Raw genomic sequence first — 21,341 nt, forward strand, 5'->3', positions numbered from 1 at the left:
CTTTTGGGGGCTTCTCCTTCCAACTACTGAAACGTGAATGGAACATTCACGTGATTTAAATTTACCGCCGTTTATGAAAGCAGTTTCCTATTGGATAAACGCAGAATTATTCTCTCCATTCTAATTTAGGCGCTAAATTTCAACGTTAAAAATGTTACTTCGCGTTCACACATTCATGTTCGTGGCGTCATCCTAATGAATTAGTTTCGCTTTATCGAACGTAATTTATACGCTATTGAAACATTTAGATTTCGCTTAACCCTTGGTCTATTTAACAACTCCAACAGAATTGGGGAGTGAGCCAAAAACTTGAAAATCAACGTACTCGGAGAATGCCCGTCTCGACGAGGAGGTGTAGTCAAATGTTGGCAAACCAGTTTTTGGCGCGGTGCTTAGCATCAGCATGGAAGAATAAGTGAGTAGGTTTTTTAGGGGAAAAAACCGCCCGAGGTCGATAGCCGACTCCTAGGTGGCACTAGAGGAGAGTTGCCAGATGGGCGGTTTCCCGCCCAAATTGGGCTCCTTTTCGAAGGGAGTTCCGGGACGGAAGGCGGGTTTTTGGACGGGTTTCAATTTCGATTTTTCGTCAATGTTTTAATTTTTTTTATTAACCTTGATAATTTATTTGATTGATAACTAAATGATTTTTTCTGTATATTGATAATTCACGATCACTTTTTTATCAATAGTAGGTCCCACGGGGGAGAAATGCGCTCAATTAAAAATAAGGAAACATTAATCTACCTATATCGCGCAGATTTATAGCATTGTTTAGTGCGGTCTAAATTGTAAAGGTCACAAGCCCTTGAGAACTAGAATATTTATATTGTCCCTTCATCTCTCAACTTAGGTCGAGCATTCTCCTGTTCCCTTTCAAAAATTTAAGTTTGATTTAATATTATCAGGGAACATATATATAATAGTGTAAAAACTCTCTTGTTAGCACGAGTTTAAAGGACTGCAGCGCCATTTTTCCTTGAGCGGTTTCGTAAAATCCCCGATTTTGGTTTGGGCGGAAATTTGGCTGGTTTTTCACATACTTTGGGCGTGACCCTAAAATGTTTTCTGGCAACTCTGCACTAGAGTCTTGTTTATCGCTGGCAGATTACAATGTTGGATGTACGTACTTATATAAAGCGCGAGTAAATCTGTCTCTTCGATTCATTGCCGAGAGAACACCAGAGTTTGCGTTGTTATTAATCTCCGCCACGTTCCAACACACTATTGGACGATGCTGTTGGCGCTACTGTCGCTTTTTGCCGCTGCACCATTTCTGTCGGTGAGTGACTGAGTCTAGATCTAGTAGAACGAGCGGCGGGCGCGCGGTCGCGTTTCTCACATTGCCGAAATACGCGGGGCCCCCCAACGATAAAAAAGAAATGCGTCTTTCGACGTGAGATAAGCGGCTTCCTTTCGCGCGATTTCTCGGCCAAAATGAGCTCTATAAGCGTCAGGAAGCATCACCGATTCAGGCTGTACGCGCTAGCTATGGTCTTCCTACTGGTTGTATTCGGCTTCTTCTACTGTCTCTATTCGCCGGCTTCCGTCGGCACACCGGATGTTACCGTAAGTTCTTCACTCGCTTAAAATAGGGGAGTATTTATTTTCCAAATATCTATATACACGTGTTCGTCGAGTGGAAAGGTGCCTGAAGCGGTCGCTCGCCCTTGATAAGTTGTACAAACGGAAAACACCTGATGCTCAGCTACGAGAGATGTGACAGGTACACGGGAGACGCGTAAAAGTTCTTTTTTTTAACCGACATGTAAACTTATGATTCCATTTTCCTTTACATTTACGCGTTTGCAACAAATGCGTTGAAGATAGTTTATAATGGTCTCAAATTCGATGACAGGCGATACGTTATCATTTTTAGCTTTATTTTCGGGTATTATAGCGTCAAGGTCGGATGATAAAATTATAAAGGGAATTAAAATAAAATTCTTGAAATTATATAACGGTTTAAAAATAAAAAATGCTCGTTTTGTAAGTCTTAAATTTATTTTTATTTTTATTTTTATTTTTAATTAATTTTGCTCTTTTTATTCTGTAATATAGACCAAAACCTGTATTAAATGGTTTATTTTTGTTAGCACGCGCTTTTCAATATTTTAATATAAATTGGTTAGTGCAATTTTTCACGCGGTCACTAAAATAAAAAAAAACACGCACTGTTATCTTTAATAGTACAAATATAACACTAACATAATCACGTGACCTAGCAAATTTTATATAATTTCCTAATTCGCTAGGCCGAATATAAAGAAAATCGAAGAATTAAGACGTATAAAATAACTCGTTCTGTGAAAGTCGAAACTGAAAACAGGTGGGGAAAAAACCAATTTCTTTCAAGTGAGTCAGCTAAAAGCGTAATTTCGAACTGTGACAGTTTTGATAATTGTTTTGTTCGTAATTCGGATGACAATAACTATCGTTCTGAACAAGTCTATGACTTTTTATATAAAATACAGAGTAAAATCGCGGGATTTCACTCAACTTCGTAAAACAATTTGATAAAAATACGAATATTTTGAATTGGTTTTGAAACGTGTTTTTTGAAAATTTTAAACAAGCATCTTCCAATACTGAGAGTCAAGTTGAAGAAATATTTAAGCGTTTTAACACGGCGCAACACGAAGATAAAAACGTTTCTAATATTGGCTTTCAATGTTTAGGTATACCTAAGTTTAAAACTATTCAAATTAACGCTCGTATATTTACTTTCAAAGCTTTTCGCAAAACCTAAGCTTAAAAATAAAACAACTTAAAGAAGACATTCGTTTGAAATTTTATCTTTTCAGTAATTCAGAATATTAACTCGCCTGTTTTAAATATGATTTAAATAAAATTGTCTAATGGCCAAAACACGCCGTTAATTAAGAGCCAGTTACGAGCCGGGCGATGCTTAAGAACTGAAACCTTTGAGCCCTTATTGTATTTTTCTAAAAAGAGCTAATGACGAAGTTGCGGTAATGATTTCCTGGTAAAACCGGAAATTTTTAGAAAAAGGAAAAAGTGGAAAGAAATCAGTCTTTTCGCTCAACGGAGGCCTTTGTTATTATACCTCCGCACGCTTGAATACCCATCAAAGGCGCTCTTTGAAAAAGAAAGAGTTTGTCTTCGCTTTCAGGTTCGTATACTCGGATAAATCGAGAGATAACAACGCAACCGCGTCTATACCTCTACCTGAAAATGGTGAAACAATTTCGAAAGGCTACTTTCAAGAACGACGAGATTATTCAATTTAAATTTAAATTATCGCATCCTCAATTTAAATTTTTCTCCAATTGAAATGTTTACGGTGCTTGTCGCCAATTGAACTTTATTACGGACGAGCGCTGATGATTTCTCTTTATCCGCGGCAGATCTTGGCCGATAAAGTCAAAGTTCAAGTTTACTACGAGACGCATTGCCCCGACAGCAAGGACTTCATCTTAACCCAGTTTTATCCGACTTATCAAGCGATACCCGAAATCATTGAAGCGGAGCTAGTTCCATACGGCAAAGCCAGGGTAAAATCATTTTCTTCCAATTGCCTAACTACGAAACGCAATACGAATATTAAATTTTCTTCTTAACCCAAACGTAAACAAGTCGTAATATAGGTTCCACCATCACGTAACTAGGCATTACGTAGGCAGACAGATACTTCAATTATAGAAGTTTCTTTTTAACCAAGGAATACTTTGGTTAAAAAGAAACTTCTATAATTGCCATAATTCCTGCGCAATTAAAAATATATGTATATATTTATAATTGTCACAGATACTACATTAAATCTTACTTAAATGGCAGAAAAACAAAAGCTATTCTTAAATTATTTCTGACTAAAAGTTTCAAATTGCCAATAATAATAAGCCGTGAGTGACCGAGTGCCAGGCTATGATAGAGTCCCAGAATACATTGAAAATTAATTTCCCAAAAATCGGTTAAATATTATCGACAAGGGCGCTAGCTATCGTACATCTGGCAACGCGGCCCTAAATAGCGATTTCTCGCAAGCGCATTGAGAAACCAGCGGAAATAAGAGACAGGTCCCAAACGATTAAATTAAAGCTTGGAGAATAGATTCTTTTACGGAAAATATTCGTGGGGGAATCCATAGCTTGACTACCTGGGGAGGGGACCCGTTAGGGGAAAGATATTTCATTAAGTGAGACAATTCAATTCAATTCAATTTAGGTTTTATTTATTTTAGAAAGACATACATTGCATTTAGAGGGCTAAGTCAACATAGGTAGTACGCTCGTAAAAGAACCTCTGGCACGGGCGGTATGTACCCAACCTCGGGACAGGGGGATGGATATTTCGGTTGGACTTACGTTTTAAGTATCACCTAGTGGCGGGAAATATTATTTAATTGAAGTTGTCGACATCTGCTATTTTCTCTAGCTAGTCTTAGAAAGTTATAGGTGTGTAACGGTTATCTACTTTTTAAACGTTCATGATTAATTAATTTAAGGAAATTACTAATAACCTGGGCATTTTCACTTGGAAACACAGGAGTAATTGTGTTCTCGATTAATCGCTCTTAAACGAATTTTTAAATTTTAAATAATACGTATATTTTTTAATAAATCCTAGGGCCTATTTGAAATACCATCTTTAAAGGGAATATAACCCCAGGTATTTGGTGTGGAACACCAACGTTTGCAGCTCTGGCCGCTCTTGCCTTTGGCTTTAGAAATGTGTGGCGCCACTGTACGGGAAATTTGAAAAATTGAAGGGGGTCTTCCATAAAGGCTGCTTTGCAGGTTATATTCCCTTTAAAAGCGCAAGTTTTCTTTCTCGGTCAAGGTCAAGGGTTAGGGGAGCGGAAAAAATATTTATATTTCAAAATTCCGCTACAGGGTGGCAGCACTAAACTGAGGTTCAACCAAAACCAAATTCCTCCCCGTTCCCCTTCAGATAATTAAGTTATATTCTCTATGGTAAAAGAGATCTTTGACCGTGTCTGTCTCGCAAGCATAGAGGACTGGGATCGAATCCTGGCGCTGCCACTAGTTGCGTGTTTTAACGGCTGTTCAAAACTCAGAAGTCATTTTGAGGAAATCTTTCAAAGGGTGTCGCATTTATGACATCTAACATTGCGTACTGATATTGACAAAGAGATCTATAAAGAGTTTGTATCTGCGGGATGTGACAATTTTGCCAACTTTATCCAATAAAAAATGAGATCCAAAACAAAAATTTGTATACACATTCTTATGGAATTTAACATGCCTGCCACTAGGTTTCACAGAAGCTAAAGTTGATTGGCGCTAGTTACATTCAAAACAAGCCTTAGCGCGGGTTAGCAGATGATTTTTTCGATTTAGTTCATACTCCCTTTAAGCAGAGGTAGTGACAGCCTCTAGTTAGAAATGCGAACACAGTTAAAAATTGTTAAAAACATTATTCGCTTAAAATCAATCGAAAATAATCCGAATTTCTTTCTCGTTAGACCACAAGAAACCCCGATGGAACTTTCCAGTTCAGTTGTCAACACGGAGTCAACGAATGCACCGGAAACACGATCCAAGTAAAACGTTAATTTTAAATATTTCGTAGAATTTGATTTTTAATTTTCTTTCTTTCTTCGAAATAGTCGTGCGCTTTGGACAAAGTGAAGGACAATGACCAGGTTTACGAATTCATTAAGTGCATGGAGGAAGCCAGTCAACCGCAAACCGTGGCCGAATCAGTAAGAATGCGACGAAACACGGAGTAAAGTACAGTTCAGACTATGCAATTTTATTGGTGCCAAATTAGTTGTTCAAATCCGATTTACAGACCACCAAAACAACGCGTTTATATTGAATTTTTGCGGGTCGCAATAGCTCGAAAATTTCTCATACGATTTGGCTTCCTCGAATGGGATTATTCGTATTTTTATTGTCGTCAGCTATAATGTTTCCTGTATTAAATTTAAAAATTAAGTTTAGCTTGTCAAAATTATTTATGTCTACTATTTTGATAATCACATTATTGTATAGTAAGCAGCCGACGGGTCAAATGTTTCAAAGTTCCCGCGTTAGTGACGTTACGGAATAGCTTAATTTCATTGGCTGAATTTCAAACATATTGCGCATCCAAAAATCGGTCACCTAACCGAAAAGAGTTGCGCGTTGATCCACCATCATTCAGTGGCGCCGATCCCATGGGGGCGGCGGGGCCGAAGCCCCCATTGGGAAAAATCAATGGGGGCCCTGCCCCCATTGGTAAGACCGCCGATGTTAAAGGCCATTTACTTTGAAGCATCCGTAGCAAGAAAGTGTTGCCAGCAGCCTCATTCCAAGTTTATTAGTGAGCTTCGGCCCCCATTGGGGAAAAAAGCGATCGGCGCCACTGCCATCATTTGCTGTTCACACTGCTTAAATCACTGCCAATTAGTTGGTCAAGTCTGGTCGCCAAACTAATTGACCTTTAAAAGTTATATAGTCTGAACGCTGCTTTAGTCATTTGAAATGAATTAGGAAACGAATTTTTCCGCACAGTGCGCCAAAACGTCCGGAATTGATTACGCTCCAATCAGCAGTTGCGCCAACTCTGCCGAAGGAGCCGCGTATCTGGCCAAGATGGGCGATAAAACGAATAACCTGAATCCTAAACTACATTTTGTTCCTTGGATTATCATTGACGGGGTAAGGTTTCTTCTCAAATAATTTGCAAAAGCTTACGTTGATAAAATCAATTTGTCGTTTTCATTTTAGAAATACACTTCCCAGAATCAACAACGTGCCTTAACTGATCTCAAGTCATTAGTCTGCGATACGTATAAAGTAAGATTCCCCAAAAAAACTGCTAATTTTTCAAGTACGGGTGAAAGTAGGAGGGAAGCTAATAAGGAGGCTAAGCTGCCGACGTTATGAACGGGAACATCTAGGCTTCCACGGTCCTTTGCAGATGCGACGTCAAGCTAAGCAGGAAGTTCCGTACAAGCATTCTAGGAGTTCCAGTTGAAACGTCTACGGGGCTTTACTTAACCTCCCTATTACTTAACTTTAAAACGCCAATGACAAACCGTAGCTGAAAGGCGATAGATTAGAAATAACACGTGTAGAAATAAGGCGTAGCTGGTGCCTAATTTTGCGACATGTTGCAAACCTATTTCAAATAACACTAAATCACTAATTAAATCAAAATAAAATAATTCACTTAATCTCCCTAATTCTAAACTGCAAACGTTGCGCTAAAAGAGCTTTTACCAATAGTAAATATGTAGAATTAATAAGAATGAACAATACAAAATTATTCGGTTTTCATTTTTTAACGTAATTGTATAATTTAATTAATATTCTTAAATAATTTAATTTTTTAATACTGGCGGAGAGATCATTTTAAACAGAAGCATTGTTTTATAACTGAATTTCAAGGACTGAATTTAGCGTAAGACAATTGGTTTTCCGACCTACCTAATTTTAATCAACAAATGCGCAAAATCGCTTAGTTTTGATATGTTTCACGAGCATTTACGAACGAAAGAAATTTTGTACAGAATTGCCCCAACTCGAGTCCAAACTGGCAAGAGACCAACGTTTCGAAAATTCTACTTTCGACTATAGCCATTCATTTTTTGGTTGGGAAATCCAAACTCTAGCAACTTCCGAGTTCTCTTGGTCGAAAGGGGTGGTACGTTATACTGCGATGTTATATATACCTCATTTGAAAGAGGTGGTGGAGTTTGCACGCGTCCATATGCCTCAAATGATAATCTCATAATAACCATCTATTCCCTAAACTAAATTGTGAAATATTTGTAATTTAAAACAAAACTTTAAAATCGTTTTAAACACTTCGAGATACTTTGTAGTTTTCTCGATTTTTAGCGCGAAAAAATATGCCTAATTTAACACTGTGTTGGCTGGGCGTACATCCAACCTAATAAACGGGAAAGTAATGGCTTCCGCGATGCTTGGCAGACGTTTCGTCAAGTTAACTTGCCAGTGTTGCCAAAGCATCGTAAAGTTTAGGTGAAACTTCTATTGCTTAAATAAACATTATTTCGCAAACGCTAAAAAGAAAATTACAAATATTCATAATTTTCCTCTTAACATCTAACCGTTAATATTTGTTAAATTCGACCACAATTGTTTTACCAAAAAATTAATATTTACCTATCTTTACAGGGTACAAAGCCTAGCAGATGTTAGTACACGCCGACTGTACCCGTGCTCAATGTATAACTACATTAAGATGAAGTAGTAATAAATACTTCAGTATTTTCGTATTTTAAAATGACCTGTTTTTTAATATTGTCAATAAAACTGTTTAAAAAGCAATTAAATTATATTCATTGTCTCGGAGTTGGACTACGCACTCATTTCAGTTGTACACGTAAGCTGGTTATTGTACGTAACTATTAGCGGAATAACTGAACAAATACAGAATTGCAATGTTAATATTGATAGGTAAATATTGGAAACTCGTATATTAATTTTTTTATCATTAATATAGCGTGTCATCTTCAATTATCTCTTGAAATATAGAAACAAGAAGACGCGTTAGATAACGCTATACCCGTTTTCAAATGAATCGCGTTGCTGTTTTCTATACAGTATATTAGACAGACGTTAAACGCGAACGCTGTAACTCCCATTATTTTTAATTCTTTTATAACAAGATATTTAATTATGCAGAAACATCCGAAGATGTTTTTAATTTCAACACGCGAAAGAGCGATATAAAACAATTAGGTTGATGGATTTGGGTTCAATTTCGTGGAGGAATCAACCCGGAGAAGAGCGAGATTGAATTAAAATACAAATTTGGTGAATATACATTACTGTTCAGTTTTACGTGAAATTGCGATACTCGATTGTTAATATTAGTTATCTTTTTCGAAATTAACGGAATTAGGCGAGAAAGCATCATGTGGAAATTATCCAGCCTCATTTTGTTGGCGATGTGTTTCCTCGCAGCGAAAGCGGTCACGGAAAGCAGCCAGGAATTCAGAGAAAAGCTGAATGATGCAGCCTGCGGTACGATTTTTTCTTTTGGTGGAAAGATAAATTTCAAAAATGGTTTAAACTAAAATTTAGAAACAATTATTTATAGGTGCCGTTGGTAATTTGGTGTGCCAGGAGATGTTTCAAGTTTGCATGGCGCCAGTGTTCACTTTGCCGGTATGAAACGCTTAATAACAACCAGAATGGGTACACACGGGAAACATTTACAAATTGAGAAAATAAATTAGCCCTTAAAAGTAATTGTGGACAACAATGGCGAATTTCCGTTTGAGGGCTAACCAAATCGCTTGAAAATCGTCCACCATCTAGATTGCAAATGGCACACGAAATGTTGACCACTAGAGACGCCATTCTTCGATAATTTAATTGTCGAATCCCAGAAAATGCATTTTATCATACTGTAAAATATTCATGAAAGTTCCGAGATAGTGCACCGCTTTCTGAAGTGTATCTAAAGGCTAGCGGTTAATTGTATTTTCTTCTAATGTAGGCTCATTTTCAAATCTGTTCCGCCGAATCGAAGGTAGATCTAACGGACCCGAAAGTTGTTTTCGAAGGCTTCTGCAAACCTCCGGGTGGCAAAATGTCCGAGGTTGGTAAAACCGTTCTTCTAAAAATTTCAGGTCCTTTTTTCTTGATATTGCGAAATATCCCGTACAAAAATCGTCTATAGAAAATCTATAGAAATATATAGAGGTTTATATAAATTTCTATATATTTCTATAGATTTTCTGTAGATTATTCGTTTTAAGTTTCTGTTATTTTAGATCTCGAAATAAATTTTTGAAATTCACTAAAAAAGCAGCGATGGCGCCAGAGGTAAACCAGGTAGACCAGGCCTACCTTTATATTTGAAAGGGGTAACAAAATTTCAACGCAATATAATTAAAAAATTTGCTATGTCCTTTGGGTGTTATTTTATTACTTTCGGAAAATTAAGTTTATTTATGTTATTACAAGAACAAATTGTAATTTTTAGAAAAACTAAAGGGAACCCAAAAGCCTTCTAAAGGTCTTTGCATAATTCCGGGGCTTCCTTTCCACAAATGTCTGGTTCCGCCACTGTAAATCGCGGTAGAATCACTATTGAAACGTAACAGGGTTAAGACGGATTTTAAATTGAATATATACGAGATTGTCGCTGAATTTCAAAGAGGAAAAAAAGAATGTTTCGAAGGGAAATGATGTAATTTCTCTAATTAAACTTAGGGTGGAGCGAAAGCCTTAAAATGCGTCGCCGACAAATTGATCGTTCACACGGAGGAAGTAGTCTTGGCAGGAATCAAGGTTAGTAGCCATTTCGCGTTCAAATGCCGCGGAAAGTTATTGTTATTAGCGTGTCGGAAATAACCCGACTGTCTTTCGTAGAAATGCCAAGAAGCCATCAAAAAGAATTGCGTAACAGTCTGAAGATTTCAATGTATTTATTAGATAATAAGCAATTATATCAATAAAGAATTAAAACAAAAATAACGACTGATAGTTTTGAAGTTTATAGTAATATTTTAATGAAATTCCATTTTACACAGCTGTTGTTTAAAGATAGTCAAGTAACGGAACTGCTAAAGTTATTTTCCGGTTCTTTGATTTCTACAATTTTGCCGTTTAACTTCCCCAATACAACGCTGAAAATATACGGTTCAATTTACTTTTAGTTTGGTGCAATGATTTACAGAAAGTGAAGAGTGCATTCGTGGAGGAGGCGAACGCGCAACCACGGAGAAGTGACTCTGGGCTCGTTGTTAGGTAGTAAATGAAGCATATAGGTGTAAATATAAAAAGAAAGAGTCGTAGGAAAAAATCGAAGATATGATCCGATTAAGGGGGAAGACTATAGTAAAAACCTCTTTTTCGTTCAAGCTGAACGCTTTAGTTTCAACAATTACACAATCGAAATATATTTTTATTAATAGGCTGAACCTTCCTCTAGTGCTTAAAATAATTTTGATAATTATAATATTAATAGTTAACGAGATATAAGGCTATAACTAAAGGGTAGTTTGGGTGCCTGCCCAGCTTGTTTAGCTCCGGGGGTCCAAATTAAAACGTAATAATTAAATTACTTTGAAATTTAAAATTTGTCAAAATTATTTTAAGCACTAAACAAGAAGCTGTTCTACACATAAATATTAATTTTATAAGTTAAAACACCAAAATAAAACAGTTCAGCTTGAAATAGCGCGAAACTAGACAATGGCCACTGTAGTCTTCCACCTTAAAGCGTTGTAATAGAATAATTCTACACTTCATAGCTTACGTTCATTTCATCCCGAACTTTCTTCAAATCGTGTTTATCCAATTTGTTGCACAAGCATTTCAACGTGTTATTGGCATCCTACGGCACATTCGTAAATATTAACTGTCGCGTCGAATCGTAAAAAAATTTTAATATTGAGAGGGTTCTTACCCCCTTTGGCGATCCATTATTTCCAGTGTCAGCGCACAGTCTCATGAAGACTCTCCGGTTTTTATTGTACCTACTATACTTCTTACTACTCAATTTCCCGGAGCACGAACCCACGTATTCCTGAAGACACGGAAAAAAGATTAAATCAAACCGCCACAAATTTTCCCTTGGTACCCGAAGCGAGAGATAAATTCTAAATTTAACCCCGACCTTCGATGCATTTCTCTAAAGGTAGAGATACTATAATTAACTTCTAAACAACTCTCCACCCGCAATAATGTCAGAGCGACGGGTAGAGTCGTCAGTGACTTTGAGACCTCACGAGACCTAAAATACTATGGACGAGGTCTTACCCTGAAAGAGGGAGCGATTTTGGACATGCAGTTCTCGAATTCCTCCTGGCATTCCGCGTTCTTTATGGCCGCTATTAAGCCCCAAAACAACGACCAACATTAGTAGGTAAGTAGCCAAATAATTTCAAACAACTATTCGTAACTATACGTACTACAGGCCATCACGTTAGTCAGTAACATTTCTTTGTAACTAATGTTGGACTTCTCTTTATCTTGCTGGCCAGAAATGCGCGTGGTGGCAATGACCATTAGCGCGACAAACTGAATTAAAACGAATCCGTTCATATTTACGAAATCTACCGGTAACTAAACTAGGGCTCAAATTAGTTCTCGGAAGGCAGTATAACCGCGGTCATTAAACGCGACTTGCCAAAAAGACCATCAGAATAAATTTTATTCGAATAAACGAGCATCCGCGGATGATCTTTTTTCGTAAGCTCGAGTTTGACGCAAAACTAATTCTTACGTCCGCTGTGTCAATAGAATATTTTAATCTAAAAATCACGCGAATTAAGTAGTTAATACGAAAAAATAAACTCGGTAATTATTTAGCTGGGTAAACGATTTAATGAAAACTGTTCCGCGGTTATAAGGATATGTTGTTCGGAAAAATTGAATCTAGTTATTAATTTCAAATGGTTGAACAAAAAGCTAGAGCCTTTGTTAAGTCGCTTTCGTCATCGACGTGTGTTCGTGAGCGAGACTAGATCGTGAGGGGAAAACATCCACATTGTTCAAAAGTAATTCATTGTTTGATTTAAAAGGAAAGATGGCATGTGGTTGTGGTCTTTTTAAACATTTAATGGATTAAAATTGTTTTTAACTGGTTTATAAAGAAAAGCGATTAATGATGAGTGATCTATAATGGGGTTTTATCGCAATATTCGTATTCATCAGGAGTTGGAAACGCACGCGGGTAATTTCACTTAAAAGGAGTTCTTACTTAAACTGATACAAGGCCGGACTGGCCAGGTGAGCAGGTTTGCAAAATCCAACGGAACCGCAAACAAATTTGGCTTTTGTGGGGCCAATGGTTTAACTAATATGTTTATAGCCCCCTAGGACCGTGCTTGGGTCTCCAGCGGTCCACTACGAAATTAATTTTACCAATTTAGCAATTAAATCAAAAATAAAGTATATAAACAAAATATTACTCATCTCGCGTATTAAAATCGATTAAAATCCTTGAAATGAGCAACTACCGTAAGCGACTAAGTCATTTGAAAAAACGGAAAAATAATATGTATAATAACCCTATTTTCGATATTCATATTCAGGTAGAGTAATACACACTAATATGTAAGTAAATCGATTATGGCTAGGCAAAGCCATACATACGACACTATACTTAGAATTTTATCGAAGAACTTTCGTTGTTAGTTGCGTCATTACACAAATTATCATGTTGAAAAGTGGCCATAGTCAAACGTCCCCGACTTAGCCAAGACCTTTTGACGAGGCTTCGCGGTAATTTTCATAGCTTTCCTGTACTGACGAGCAACAATAATTACATCACGCGTTAAACTAGTAGACAGATGGTCGGACCGTAATTAGTTCGAGATTGATATAGAAGTACGGCTAAGCAAACCAACAGCCCACCAAGGATGCATATCCGTATGCCGCTATATTCTCAAAAGTAATAGATACATTAGATTCATTGGGTCATTGAGGAGAGTTTGCGGAGCTCAACCTAACTATTCCCTTCAATATTTCCATTTCAAAATTGTTCCTGATTTAAATATAATGGACGCGAAGTTCTAGAAAACGATAAAACCGACTATAAGACTGATTTAAAATTTAATCATCATCATTATTTAGCGTGACGAAGTGATTTTTCCCTAATGCGCAAAATATAATAGTATCTCGTAAGAATAAAACTCAACAACAATGGAAATGCAAAAGTAAGAGAATAAAAACCCCATAAACCAAACTAAACCGGTACAAGCCTTGGAGCGGTTTTTTAAACAACAAGTGCGCCAAGAAGGCGATAATATTCTTTCGTGCCCGTATTCCATTTAAGCAGGTAGCATAAAATTATGAATTAGTAATAAACCTTAAATTTTAGTGAAATATTACTTCTATTACACGGCTTCGATAAGAAAGTTCCACACTTATTTATTACTTCTGGCCATACACGGCTTCGATAAGTAAGTTCCACACTTATTTATTACTTCTGGCCATACACGGCTTCGATAAGTAAGTGCCACACTTATTTATTACTTCTGGCCATACACGGCTTCGATAAGTAAGTTCCACACTTATTTATTACTTCTGGCCATACACGGCTTCGATAAGTAAGTGCCACACTTATTTATTACTTCTGGCCATACACGGCTTCGATAAGTAGGTTCCACACTTATTTATTACTTCTGGCCATACACGGCTTCGATAAGTAAGTGCCACACTTATTTATTACTTCTGGCCATACACGGCTTCGATAAGTAAGTGCCACACTTATTTATTACTTCTGGCCATAATTGGAAATTCGAATATTAACAAAACCGGCGAGGCAAACTTATTCTAAATTGTAACAAACGCTTCAAAAGCAAAACTATTCCGAAATGACACTATTTGGTGACGATTAGCGTTCTGAATAACGAAAGTAACTCAGCGTTGCCAGGTCACAAAAATGAAATTATATTATAGAATAATTTTAAGGACCCCGCACACTCAAAAACACTCATAATTGGGGAACTAGCCCAAAATCTCGCCCAAACAAAAATTGTTCTCTCTTCGGTACAGCCCGATTCCAGTTCCAGGAAAACGCTGTTACCTGATGATTAAAGCAATGAACTAGGAAGGTACTTAAGCCTTTGGTAGTGGCATCAGGGAAGGTATATAGCCTTTTTAATAATTCATACATAATAGCGTATTAAGGCTGGTTTACACTAAGGCAAAACCGCCGTGACGGCGGGCGCTAACTTTTGAAATCCTCGTTAGGCCTAATAGAAAATTTTTGCGTTCACGCCCGCCGTCACGACGGTTTTGCGCTAGAGAAAACCATAAGCCCAACGCTTTTTTTCCGCAACAGCGTTCCCAAAGTAGCCCAAATCGAATAAAATAAAGAATTTATCGTCGTACGAAATAGCGTATTACGAACCATAAGTTTTACACCGTCGTACTATGCCCAACGCTTTTTTTTCCGCAACAGCGTTCCCAAAGTAGCTCAATTTTGGCGTTAAACCGCCCACCTGGCAACACTGCGTCAAAATCCCTCTCAATATTTCTTGCCCAGGGGGGCACGAAATAAAAATTGACTGCTCTTCGGCATCTACGTCAGGTGAGCTTCAAGAAACGTCTCCAGAGCGCCGGGAAGCCGAGACATTCGCGTTCACCTTCAACGAGTCCCCACGCGGTTCGCTTCGAGTCAGCCCGAGGTACCGAAGTTAAATCGGCCAACGTCGCTCGAGACAGCCAAGACGATCAACTTCAACCCGAAGCGATGGGAAAACCAGTGTATGGAATTTAAATAAATCCACCTCATTCGCTTTTCGCAAATTCACTCGAAGCAAAATCCAGTTTCGCGTTACCACCATTACGTAAATGGTTTTAAATTACATCTCCCGCGAAGCTAAAGAAAAAACCACGTGCCGCATTCGCCGTGTCTGGGCGCGAGAGATCGCCTACAAACACCCAGAGTACATCTCTTTCTTTTCATTTCTCTCTACGAAACCTCGAGCTATAGTAATTAAATTTTAAATATAGCGGGTGAGACTGAGAAATTAGAGATTGTAATGACGATGCGGGAACGAGTCTCTGGTTTTTGTTCGCGATGGAATCCAGACATTTGAATCACGAGGTACGGAAGTTTTGGAATTCTCAATTAAACGCGACACTTAAAGCGGCACGTCAAAAAAAATTAAGGTATATATTTGAATTTTTTATAAATTTTTCAGTTTCGTTTTGAATTCCGAAACGAATAGGAAATCAAATATTGCCATTGAACTTTAATATTGAATTTTATGGTTGAAATTCCGTGATAATTGATAATATTTTCAGCTATGTATTTTAAAGATACGTGTTTCGGATTTGTAAATTGAAAATAAAAATTTCACGCGAGTGTTGTTAAAAATATAACTACGTTATTTTTTGACGTTTTTCTGTCAAAAATATAACGACAGCTATGTCTAGCGCGAGGCAGCAAATGTCGGCCGCTCCGCTCTTAATATTTTGACATCTCCCCCCACGTGGCGCTGCCTGTAGGCTATTGGTTACTAAGAAAATGGAGATCAATCTCTATCGAGCCTGATTCACCCAAGAAACTCTTTTGGAGATCAAAATTTTGCGTTTTATTTACACGGAAATCTATAAGGAATTCGCTATGAAGAATTTCTTGAGAATACACCGTAACCTGGGAGCTAAAGTTAAGCAAGTTGATACTTAAATTCGTTTTAATAAGTTCACTTACGTGTTTTTTCATTATTCTAACTCATTACTTTTTTCAACCTCGTTTAATAATATATCCATTACTGGATTTTTAATCTTATTACGTTTAATTTAAACAATTGTTTTTATCAAATTGGTTTTTTAGACTCGCTTGGGTATTATCCTAGCTGATTATTATTATTATTATTTGACTTTTGCTCTGAGATAGCGAATGGCTAAGTCACAGTACATAATGTATTGAAAAAAAGATGATATTTGCATATTAATGAAGTTACACGAATTTATTTTCGCAGATGAGCATCGAGGAAATATGGGTAAATCCCGGGCCGGATCAAGGCTTCAGCTGGGTGGTGTTGTTGGCGAGTTTCTTAACCAACCTGATCATGCTTGGCTTCATTCGCTGTCAAGGGAACATCTTCCTCGGGATCCTGAGAACCGTCGACGTCAGCCGAGAAGAGGCGTCTTACCCAGTGACGACGTACATGGTCATGCTGCACTTCGCCGGCCTTTTCAGCGGGCCCGCGAACTATTACTTCACCAGTCGACAGATCATACTGGTGGCCACCGCCACCGCTTCCTTGGGTTTATGTTTAGCTTACGTAATTCCCCAGAGCATTCTTGGGATCTGTCTCACTTACGGAGTGATCACTGGTAAGCACGTTCGATCAGAGGAAGAAAAGATACCCGTTACCACAAGTTAAACGCGTAAAAAGCAACGCGTGTAAAAAGCGCGGAAGCATGAAGCTGTCATCTGTTTAAGTTTCGATCGAGTTTCGCTTCAGTTTATATATATATAATTATCATTACCATAACTTATATTTTAATAAGTCCCTTGCCAAAGCAAACTGCAAACTCGGGGATAGCCGGAAGACTTAAAAAATATAAATTATTGTAATTCTTTAGAGGTTAGAACGAAATTCAATTAATTCATATTAGTTTCGGGTTTAACGTATTTGGTTTGCATTTTGACCCATCTCAACTGATCTGATAATATCTGAACGTAAATACAGATATCTGATATTTATTTCTTCGGATCAGATATCGCGACTGTTATCTAATAATCAGTGGGAAGCGCAAGATTGTTGTTAGGCGAGACAAAAGAAATTCGTTAACCTCATCAATTACAATTATATATTATTTTTATTTAATGTCCAATACAGTTCAGATATATGTATAAAATAACAATAAAAAATCTAATACATTAAAGGGGAACGGCCAAGCTTTTCCAAATATGGCCTTATTTCCGTATCAAAAGATTAACAAGACGTTCAATATTCTAAAACGTACCATTTTTTGTCTTGAAAAAATAGCTTTTGGCCCAAAAAGTTGAAACGCAAAATAACGCCAACTGTTTGCGTTTGAATTTTTGCTGCCATCTTAGGGGCTGCCGCCAGCGCCCGTAACCCCGTATGAGCGATTTGCGAACTAGCGTAACTTTAGAAATCGCTTAATTTAGTCTAAGGTCTCTTTTTTTTTGACATCCACACATCGGTGTCGACCCAAGGCCTTAGACACCAGCACACAATAACTGATTAATCAGGGCGAGATATGTGTAACGGCCACGCCAACGGGGGGATACGTGGGGACAGGGGTGGGGACACCCGTGGCGGAAGTATTCCGACCACCCGTTGGGGGATTGGTGGTCGTCCTCACACGGCCATCCACAAACTCTGCCTCCCGCACGCCTGGGATTACAGGAGTGAGCCACTACTCCCGACAGGCTAAGGTCTCTTATAACTGGAAAGCGCCGCGCGTGCAATTTAAAAAATCTTTCGCATCTACAGCAGCGCACGCTGTTTTTTTTTTATCAATTTTAATGGAACCGGGAGTGTCTCACCGGTTTCTCACCCGGTGTCGTGGCGGACGCGCGCTTTTCGATTTCTCGAAATTTCTTTATTTTATTTAAAATTAACCACTTAATATTTTTTGGTGAGGTTTTCGCCATAAATTTTAGTTTTTAATGGGCTATAGGGCTATTTAACTGGTTAAAGCTTGACCGTTCCATTTTAAGTCAAAACTCTTAAGCCGTAATAATGTTCACCATGAAAAGTTCGGGTTCAAAATGCAAATCTAAGTATAGGCATGATCTAACGAAGTCCCCGCCATCTTTGACTTTGCAGGTTTTTCAGTGGGATTCGTCTTTCCGAGTGAACTCCAAGTTTTAAGTAGCTACTTCAACAAGCATAGATCAAAAGCCCAGAATGCTTTGGCGGCTGGTTTTACGTGCGGGGGTCTGTTGTATCCTTTTCTGATAGAGAGCGTACTCGATAAATTCGCTTTGAAGGGAACTTGGCTCATCTCGTGCGGATTACTGCTGCAATGCTTCATCTTCGCTTTGTTGATGAGACCCAGAACGCCGGAACAGTTCCCGCTTCTTCGAAAATCCGACCTAGAACTAGCTCCTAAATCAGTCGCGAAACCGTTACTTTCATCGGAGTACGTTCATTCGGAAAATGAAAACTCGCCTAAAACAAACGATAAAAATCGTCATGTTGAAAAAGAAGGCCTATTAGACCAGAGACAAAATATCAAAATAGTTCCGGCGCAAAAGAATGGATTCGCAAATCCGAACGGTTCGAGCCAAAAAGAAATTGAGTCAACCGGCGATGTCGAAGACTCGAGAAAAGAATCGTTCATGTCGCTGTTGAAGGTGCTTTTAAGGTCACCGACATTTTACGCGGTGACTGTGTCGTACGTCATTGACATCGCGGCCTTTTTCGCGATGATCGTGGTGATCGTAGATCACGGGCGCGATTGCGGACTCGATGACTTTGAGGCCACCATGTTAGTGCCAACCTTGTCGCTGGGAGAACTGGTGTCGCGCTCTTTCAGCGGATGGATCACGGACAGCATGATCGTCAGCCCCCACAAGCAAATGGCCTTAGGCTCTTTAGGGTCTTGTTTCGTCTACGTCGCTTTGACACTGTCCAACGGGTACTTTTTGTACGTCATCGTTTTAGTGCTAGGATTCACGTTTTGCATAACTTCCGGAGCCAGACTGTACATGACGACTAATATTCTAGGAAGCAAAAATGGAGCCACCGTGTGTGGGGTTGGAAATTTCGGCATTGGATGCGCCGTGATCTTTGTACCGAAACTAATTGGTCAGTTGCACTTATGAAATTGATTCGGGGGGTGTTTTACAGTTCATTTCTATTCATCTAGGCATCTTTCGTGATCACCATGGCTCGTACTTCTACTTGTTCCTATTACTTAGTGGGGCGTACGTATTACTTTCCATTATAATGTTCACGGACGAATTCATCAGCAAGAGATATAAAAATAATAAGCAAATTAAATGATTTTGTAGTAATATTATTTAAATAAATGTTTTCAAATTTCGTTTTACAAATACGCTCTATTTTGGTGCTATTGCGAACCACCGCAATTTATAAATTCGATATACATATAGGATTCGTAAACCCAGAAACATATTCGTTATTAGAAAAAGTTGTTAAGAAGTTTTAGCAAATATTTTAAAATCTCCGTTTTCACAGATAACTGCACACTTCAAATAAAACACTAGATAGAGTAATTAACTAGTCTTATCTAATGCATGCTGAGATAGTCTTTATTCGCAGTTGGCGCGCCAGCAACTGACCACCATGTGTTGACCAACTGAAGGGTTTTACTGTCGGCATTTAGACATTTTTGCGTTTCAAAACTGGCCATCAAATTGACTGTTTAAGCAGCTGCTTTCCGTCACAAAAAAGGGCATTCAGTTGGCGTGCCAGCGTTTTGTGACACAGAATTGAATAATTTTCAAAAAGCTCAAGGCTCTATCGACTTTAAGAAAATGAGTAAAAACAGAACTACGTTTTCTTCCAAAAAGCATTTCGAAATATTAGAGGGAACCTGCAAAGGTACATGTTCCAAGCGAATAACGTTATTTGTATAATTGTTAAGGCATGAAGTCTTTAAAAAATGGTTCAAAATTTTTCATTAAATCAGGAAATATTTACATTTCTCGGCCATTAGTAGGTTAAGAATTAGCCAAAAAAGTCGTCCCGAAAAATTTATAAAATTAATATGCTAAAATGATGTCGGCCCAACTGCGAATAATTCTTCGAAACAACAAACCATTCTACCATAAGTGGTATTACTCTAAGTACCCAAGACGCGCTGTTCTCTGGGACGTGTTCTCCCCCTTTTCGTGACGTCAGCACGTGAGTAGGTTCAGGGGGCCGTTGCGAGCGCGAAAAATCCTCGAGAGAATCGAAGAGAGAAAGATTTGAATTTTATTTCTGCTAGTGGCGCCCACTAGTGTGCCAAACGGGAATTAACTGGGCGTAGGGCTAGGCCCACGCAGTATTTTTACCAACCTTGGGTTAGGCCGTTTCTCTTGTATAGGAGATTTTGGGGGAAAGAATATTCAGAACTATCCCCCTCTCCGCGAATCGAGCCGAGCCTCGGGAATCGAGATAGACCGGGAGCTAGCGACGAAACCCTCACGTCATAGTCTATAAAAATATTTACCAGTATATACTAAAGATATTATAACAAGGTACGCCCCTGTCACCCATTTCAGCAGCGCTACTTTCTGCCCTATTTAATCCCACAAGATATATGCAGCTTTCTTTCTTTAAATTGTAGGTACGAATCCCCAAAATAACATGCAAAATAATAAGATATAAATTTCAGGGGCTATCACAATTTAAGATAACTGTTTTTAAATTAATTTGTTGCCAAAATTTATCCCATAAAATATATACGCAATTTTTTTTTAATGCTCGTCTGGACACCCGGAATAAGAAACACAAGAGTAAGACAAAAATTTCGGGGAATTAAGTGCTTTAAGACAAGTATTTTACCACCATGTACCGAAATTTACCATTTCAATATACAATGCATTTCACTCTCAATTGACAGCATGCGGGAACCCATAGGTTATCTATCTATCTCTTCACTCTTTGGAAAATACCAGAAGGGCTTATTTCGAAAGAAGACCTCTCCTTTATTCTAAGAAACCGCTGGACAATAGGCATCGATTGCACGTGGTTTTCCCACATTCCAAAATTTTGAATCGCCTTTTGTAGCGGACGGCAGTTTATTCTGGGAAGTCATTCGAGCAACTGCAGCAGCAACCTAGATAGTTTTTCTTTTCCATGTAGCTATGTTCAATATTTTTAAATAGTATGAAAATATAGTTTAATTAATGGAGCAAGTTCTCGAAAAACTCGGTAGTGACCACGAAGAGTGTGTTTGCATTTTACATATCGGAAATAATTCGGAAAAAGAAAAAGTGCT

The 21,341-nt window shown here is 38.1% G+C and overlaps 4 protein-coding genes across 12 annotated transcripts; 3 read left to right on the forward strand and 1 right to left on the reverse strand.

Annotated features, from left to right (window-relative positions):
- Positions 1 to 1,154: 1,154 nt before the first annotated feature.
- Positions 1,155 to 8,266, forward strand: LOC149947502 (gamma-interferon-inducible lysosomal thiol reductase-like). Of its 3 annotated transcripts, none has more exons than XM_090171963.1 (7): positions 1,155 to 1,279; positions 3,366 to 3,512; positions 5,444 to 5,521; positions 5,588 to 5,683; positions 6,477 to 6,623; positions 6,693 to 6,761; positions 7,478 to 7,699. In XM_090171963.1, exons 1-7 carry the CDS (start codon positions 1,232 to 1,234, stop codon positions 7,577 to 7,579), a joined length of 687 nt encoding a protein of 228 aa, XP_090028089.1. In that variant the 5' UTR covers positions 1,155 to 1,231; the 3' UTR covers positions 7,580 to 7,699. The 3 variants fall into 3 exon arrangements, with proteins under 3 accessions (XP_090028089.1, XP_090028088.1, XP_090028087.1); XM_090171962.1 differs by lacking the exons at positions 1,155 to 1,279; positions 7,478 to 7,699 and adding exons at positions 1,286 to 1,566; positions 8,109 to 8,266; XM_090171961.1 differs by lacking the exon at positions 1,155 to 1,279 and adding an exon at positions 1,286 to 1,566 and having other exon boundaries at positions 7,478 to 7,693.
- A 138-nt stretch (positions 8,267 to 8,404) lies between these two features.
- LOC149947503 (uncharacterized) lies at positions 8,405 to 10,405 on the forward strand. The gene is made up of 6 exons (XM_090171964.1): positions 8,405 to 8,750; positions 8,839 to 8,960; positions 9,037 to 9,104; positions 9,439 to 9,540; positions 10,158 to 10,235; positions 10,317 to 10,405. The coding sequence occupies exons 2-6, from the start codon at positions 8,852 to 8,854 to the stop codon at positions 10,356 to 10,358; spliced, it is 399 nt and encodes a 132-aa protein (XP_090028090.1). The 5' UTR covers positions 8,405 to 8,750; positions 8,839 to 8,851; the 3' UTR covers positions 10,359 to 10,405.
- Positions 10,406 to 10,467: 62 nt separating this feature from the next.
- On the reverse strand, positions 10,468 to 11,974 carry LOC149947504 (uncharacterized). Of its 2 annotated transcripts, none has more exons than XM_090172787.1 (5): positions 11,861 to 11,974; positions 11,709 to 11,779; positions 11,356 to 11,475; positions 11,206 to 11,283; positions 10,468 to 10,573 (listed from the first exon to the last, which is right to left on the reverse strand). In XM_090172787.1, exons 1-5 carry the CDS (start codon positions 11,955 to 11,957, stop codon positions 10,517 to 10,519), a joined length of 423 nt encoding a protein of 140 aa, XP_090028913.1. In that variant the 5' UTR covers positions 11,958 to 11,974; the 3' UTR covers positions 10,468 to 10,516. The 2 variants fall into 2 exon arrangements, with proteins under 2 accessions (XP_090028913.1, XP_090028912.1); XM_090172786.1 differs by lacking the exon at positions 10,468 to 10,573 and adding an exon at positions 10,581 to 10,678.
- LOC149947505 (monocarboxylate transporter 4-like) lies at positions 11,635 to 19,399 on the forward strand. 6 transcript variants are annotated; one of them, XM_090172780.1, is made up of 5 exons: positions 15,031 to 15,346; positions 15,414 to 15,507; positions 16,388 to 16,745; positions 18,215 to 19,198; positions 19,260 to 19,399. In XM_090172780.1, the coding sequence occupies exons 2-5, from the start codon at positions 15,481 to 15,483 to the stop codon at positions 19,394 to 19,396; spliced, it is 1,506 nt and encodes a 501-aa protein (XP_090028906.1). In that variant the 5' UTR covers positions 15,031 to 15,346; positions 15,414 to 15,480; the 3' UTR covers positions 19,397 to 19,399. The 6 variants fall into 6 exon arrangements, with proteins under 6 accessions (XP_090028909.1, XP_090028906.1, XP_090028907.1 ...); XM_090172781.1 differs by having other exon boundaries at positions 15,032 to 15,346; positions 15,414 to 15,572; XM_090172783.1 differs by lacking the exons at positions 15,031 to 15,346; positions 15,414 to 15,507 and adding an exon at positions 11,635 to 11,814.
- The last annotated feature ends 1,942 nt before the right edge of the window (positions 19,400 to 21,341 follow it).

The sequence above is a fragment of the Leiobunum rupestre genome, chromosome 4, assembly GCF_980474605.1.
Source record: "Leiobunum rupestre chromosome 4, qqLeiRupe1.1.hap1, whole genome shotgun sequence".
Classification (NCBI taxonomy): domain Eukaryota; kingdom Metazoa; phylum Arthropoda; class Arachnida; order Opiliones; family Sclerosomatidae; genus Leiobunum; species Leiobunum rupestre.

What these genes read in the sequence shown, in the direction of transcription:
- LOC149947502 (XM_090171961.1), top strand. Translation starts at nt 1,435, where the DNA reads ATGAGCTCTATAAGCGTCAGGAAGCATCACCGATTCAGGCTGTACGCG. An exon ending in TTCCATACGGCAAAGCCAGG is followed by an intron (nt 3,513 to 5,443) that starts GTAAAATCATTT and finishes CTTTCTCGTTAG; the next exon opens with ACCACAAGAAACCCCGATGG. An exon ending in GCACCGGAAACACGATCCAA is followed by an intron (nt 5,522 to 5,587) that starts GTAAAACGTTAA and finishes TCTTCGAAATAG; the next exon opens with TCGTGCGCTTTGGACAAAGT.
- LOC149947503 (XM_090171964.1), top strand. Translation starts at nt 8,852, where the DNA reads ATGTGGAAATTATCCAGCCTCATTTTGTTGGCGATGTGTTTCCTCGCA. An exon ending in GCTGAATGATGCAGCCTGCG is followed by an intron (nt 8,961 to 9,036) that starts GTACGATTTTTT and finishes AATTATTTATAG; the next exon opens with GTGCCGTTGGTAATTTGGTG. An exon ending in CGGGTGGCAAAATGTCCGAG is followed by an intron (nt 9,541 to 10,157) that starts GTTGGTAAAACC and finishes AATTAAACTTAG; the next exon opens with GGTGGAGCGAAAGCCTTAAA.
- LOC149947504 (XM_090172786.1), bottom strand. Translation starts at nt 11,957, where the DNA reads ATGGTCATTGCCACCACGCGCATTTCTGGCCAGCAAGATAAAGAGAAG. An exon ending in AAATCGCTCCCTCTTTCAGG is followed by an intron (nt 11,476 to 11,708) that starts GTAAGACCTCGT and finishes CCGTGTCTTCAG; the next exon opens with GAATACGTGGGTTCGTGCTC. An exon ending in ATAATGGATCGCCAAAGGGG is followed by an intron (nt 11,284 to 11,355) that starts GTAAGAACCCTC and finishes AATGTGCCGTAG; the next exon opens with GATGCCAATAACACGTTGAA.
- LOC149947505 (XM_090172780.1), top strand. Translation starts at nt 15,481, where the DNA reads ATGGAATCCAGACATTTGAATCACGAG. An exon ending in CACTTACGGAGTGATCACTG is followed by an intron (nt 16,746 to 18,214) that starts GTAAGCACGTTC and finishes TTGACTTTGCAG; the next exon opens with GTTTTTCAGTGGGATTCGTC. An exon ending in CTTTGTACCGAAACTAATTG is followed by an intron (nt 19,199 to 19,259) that starts GTCAGTTGCACT and finishes CTATTCATCTAG; the next exon opens with GCATCTTTCGTGATCACCAT.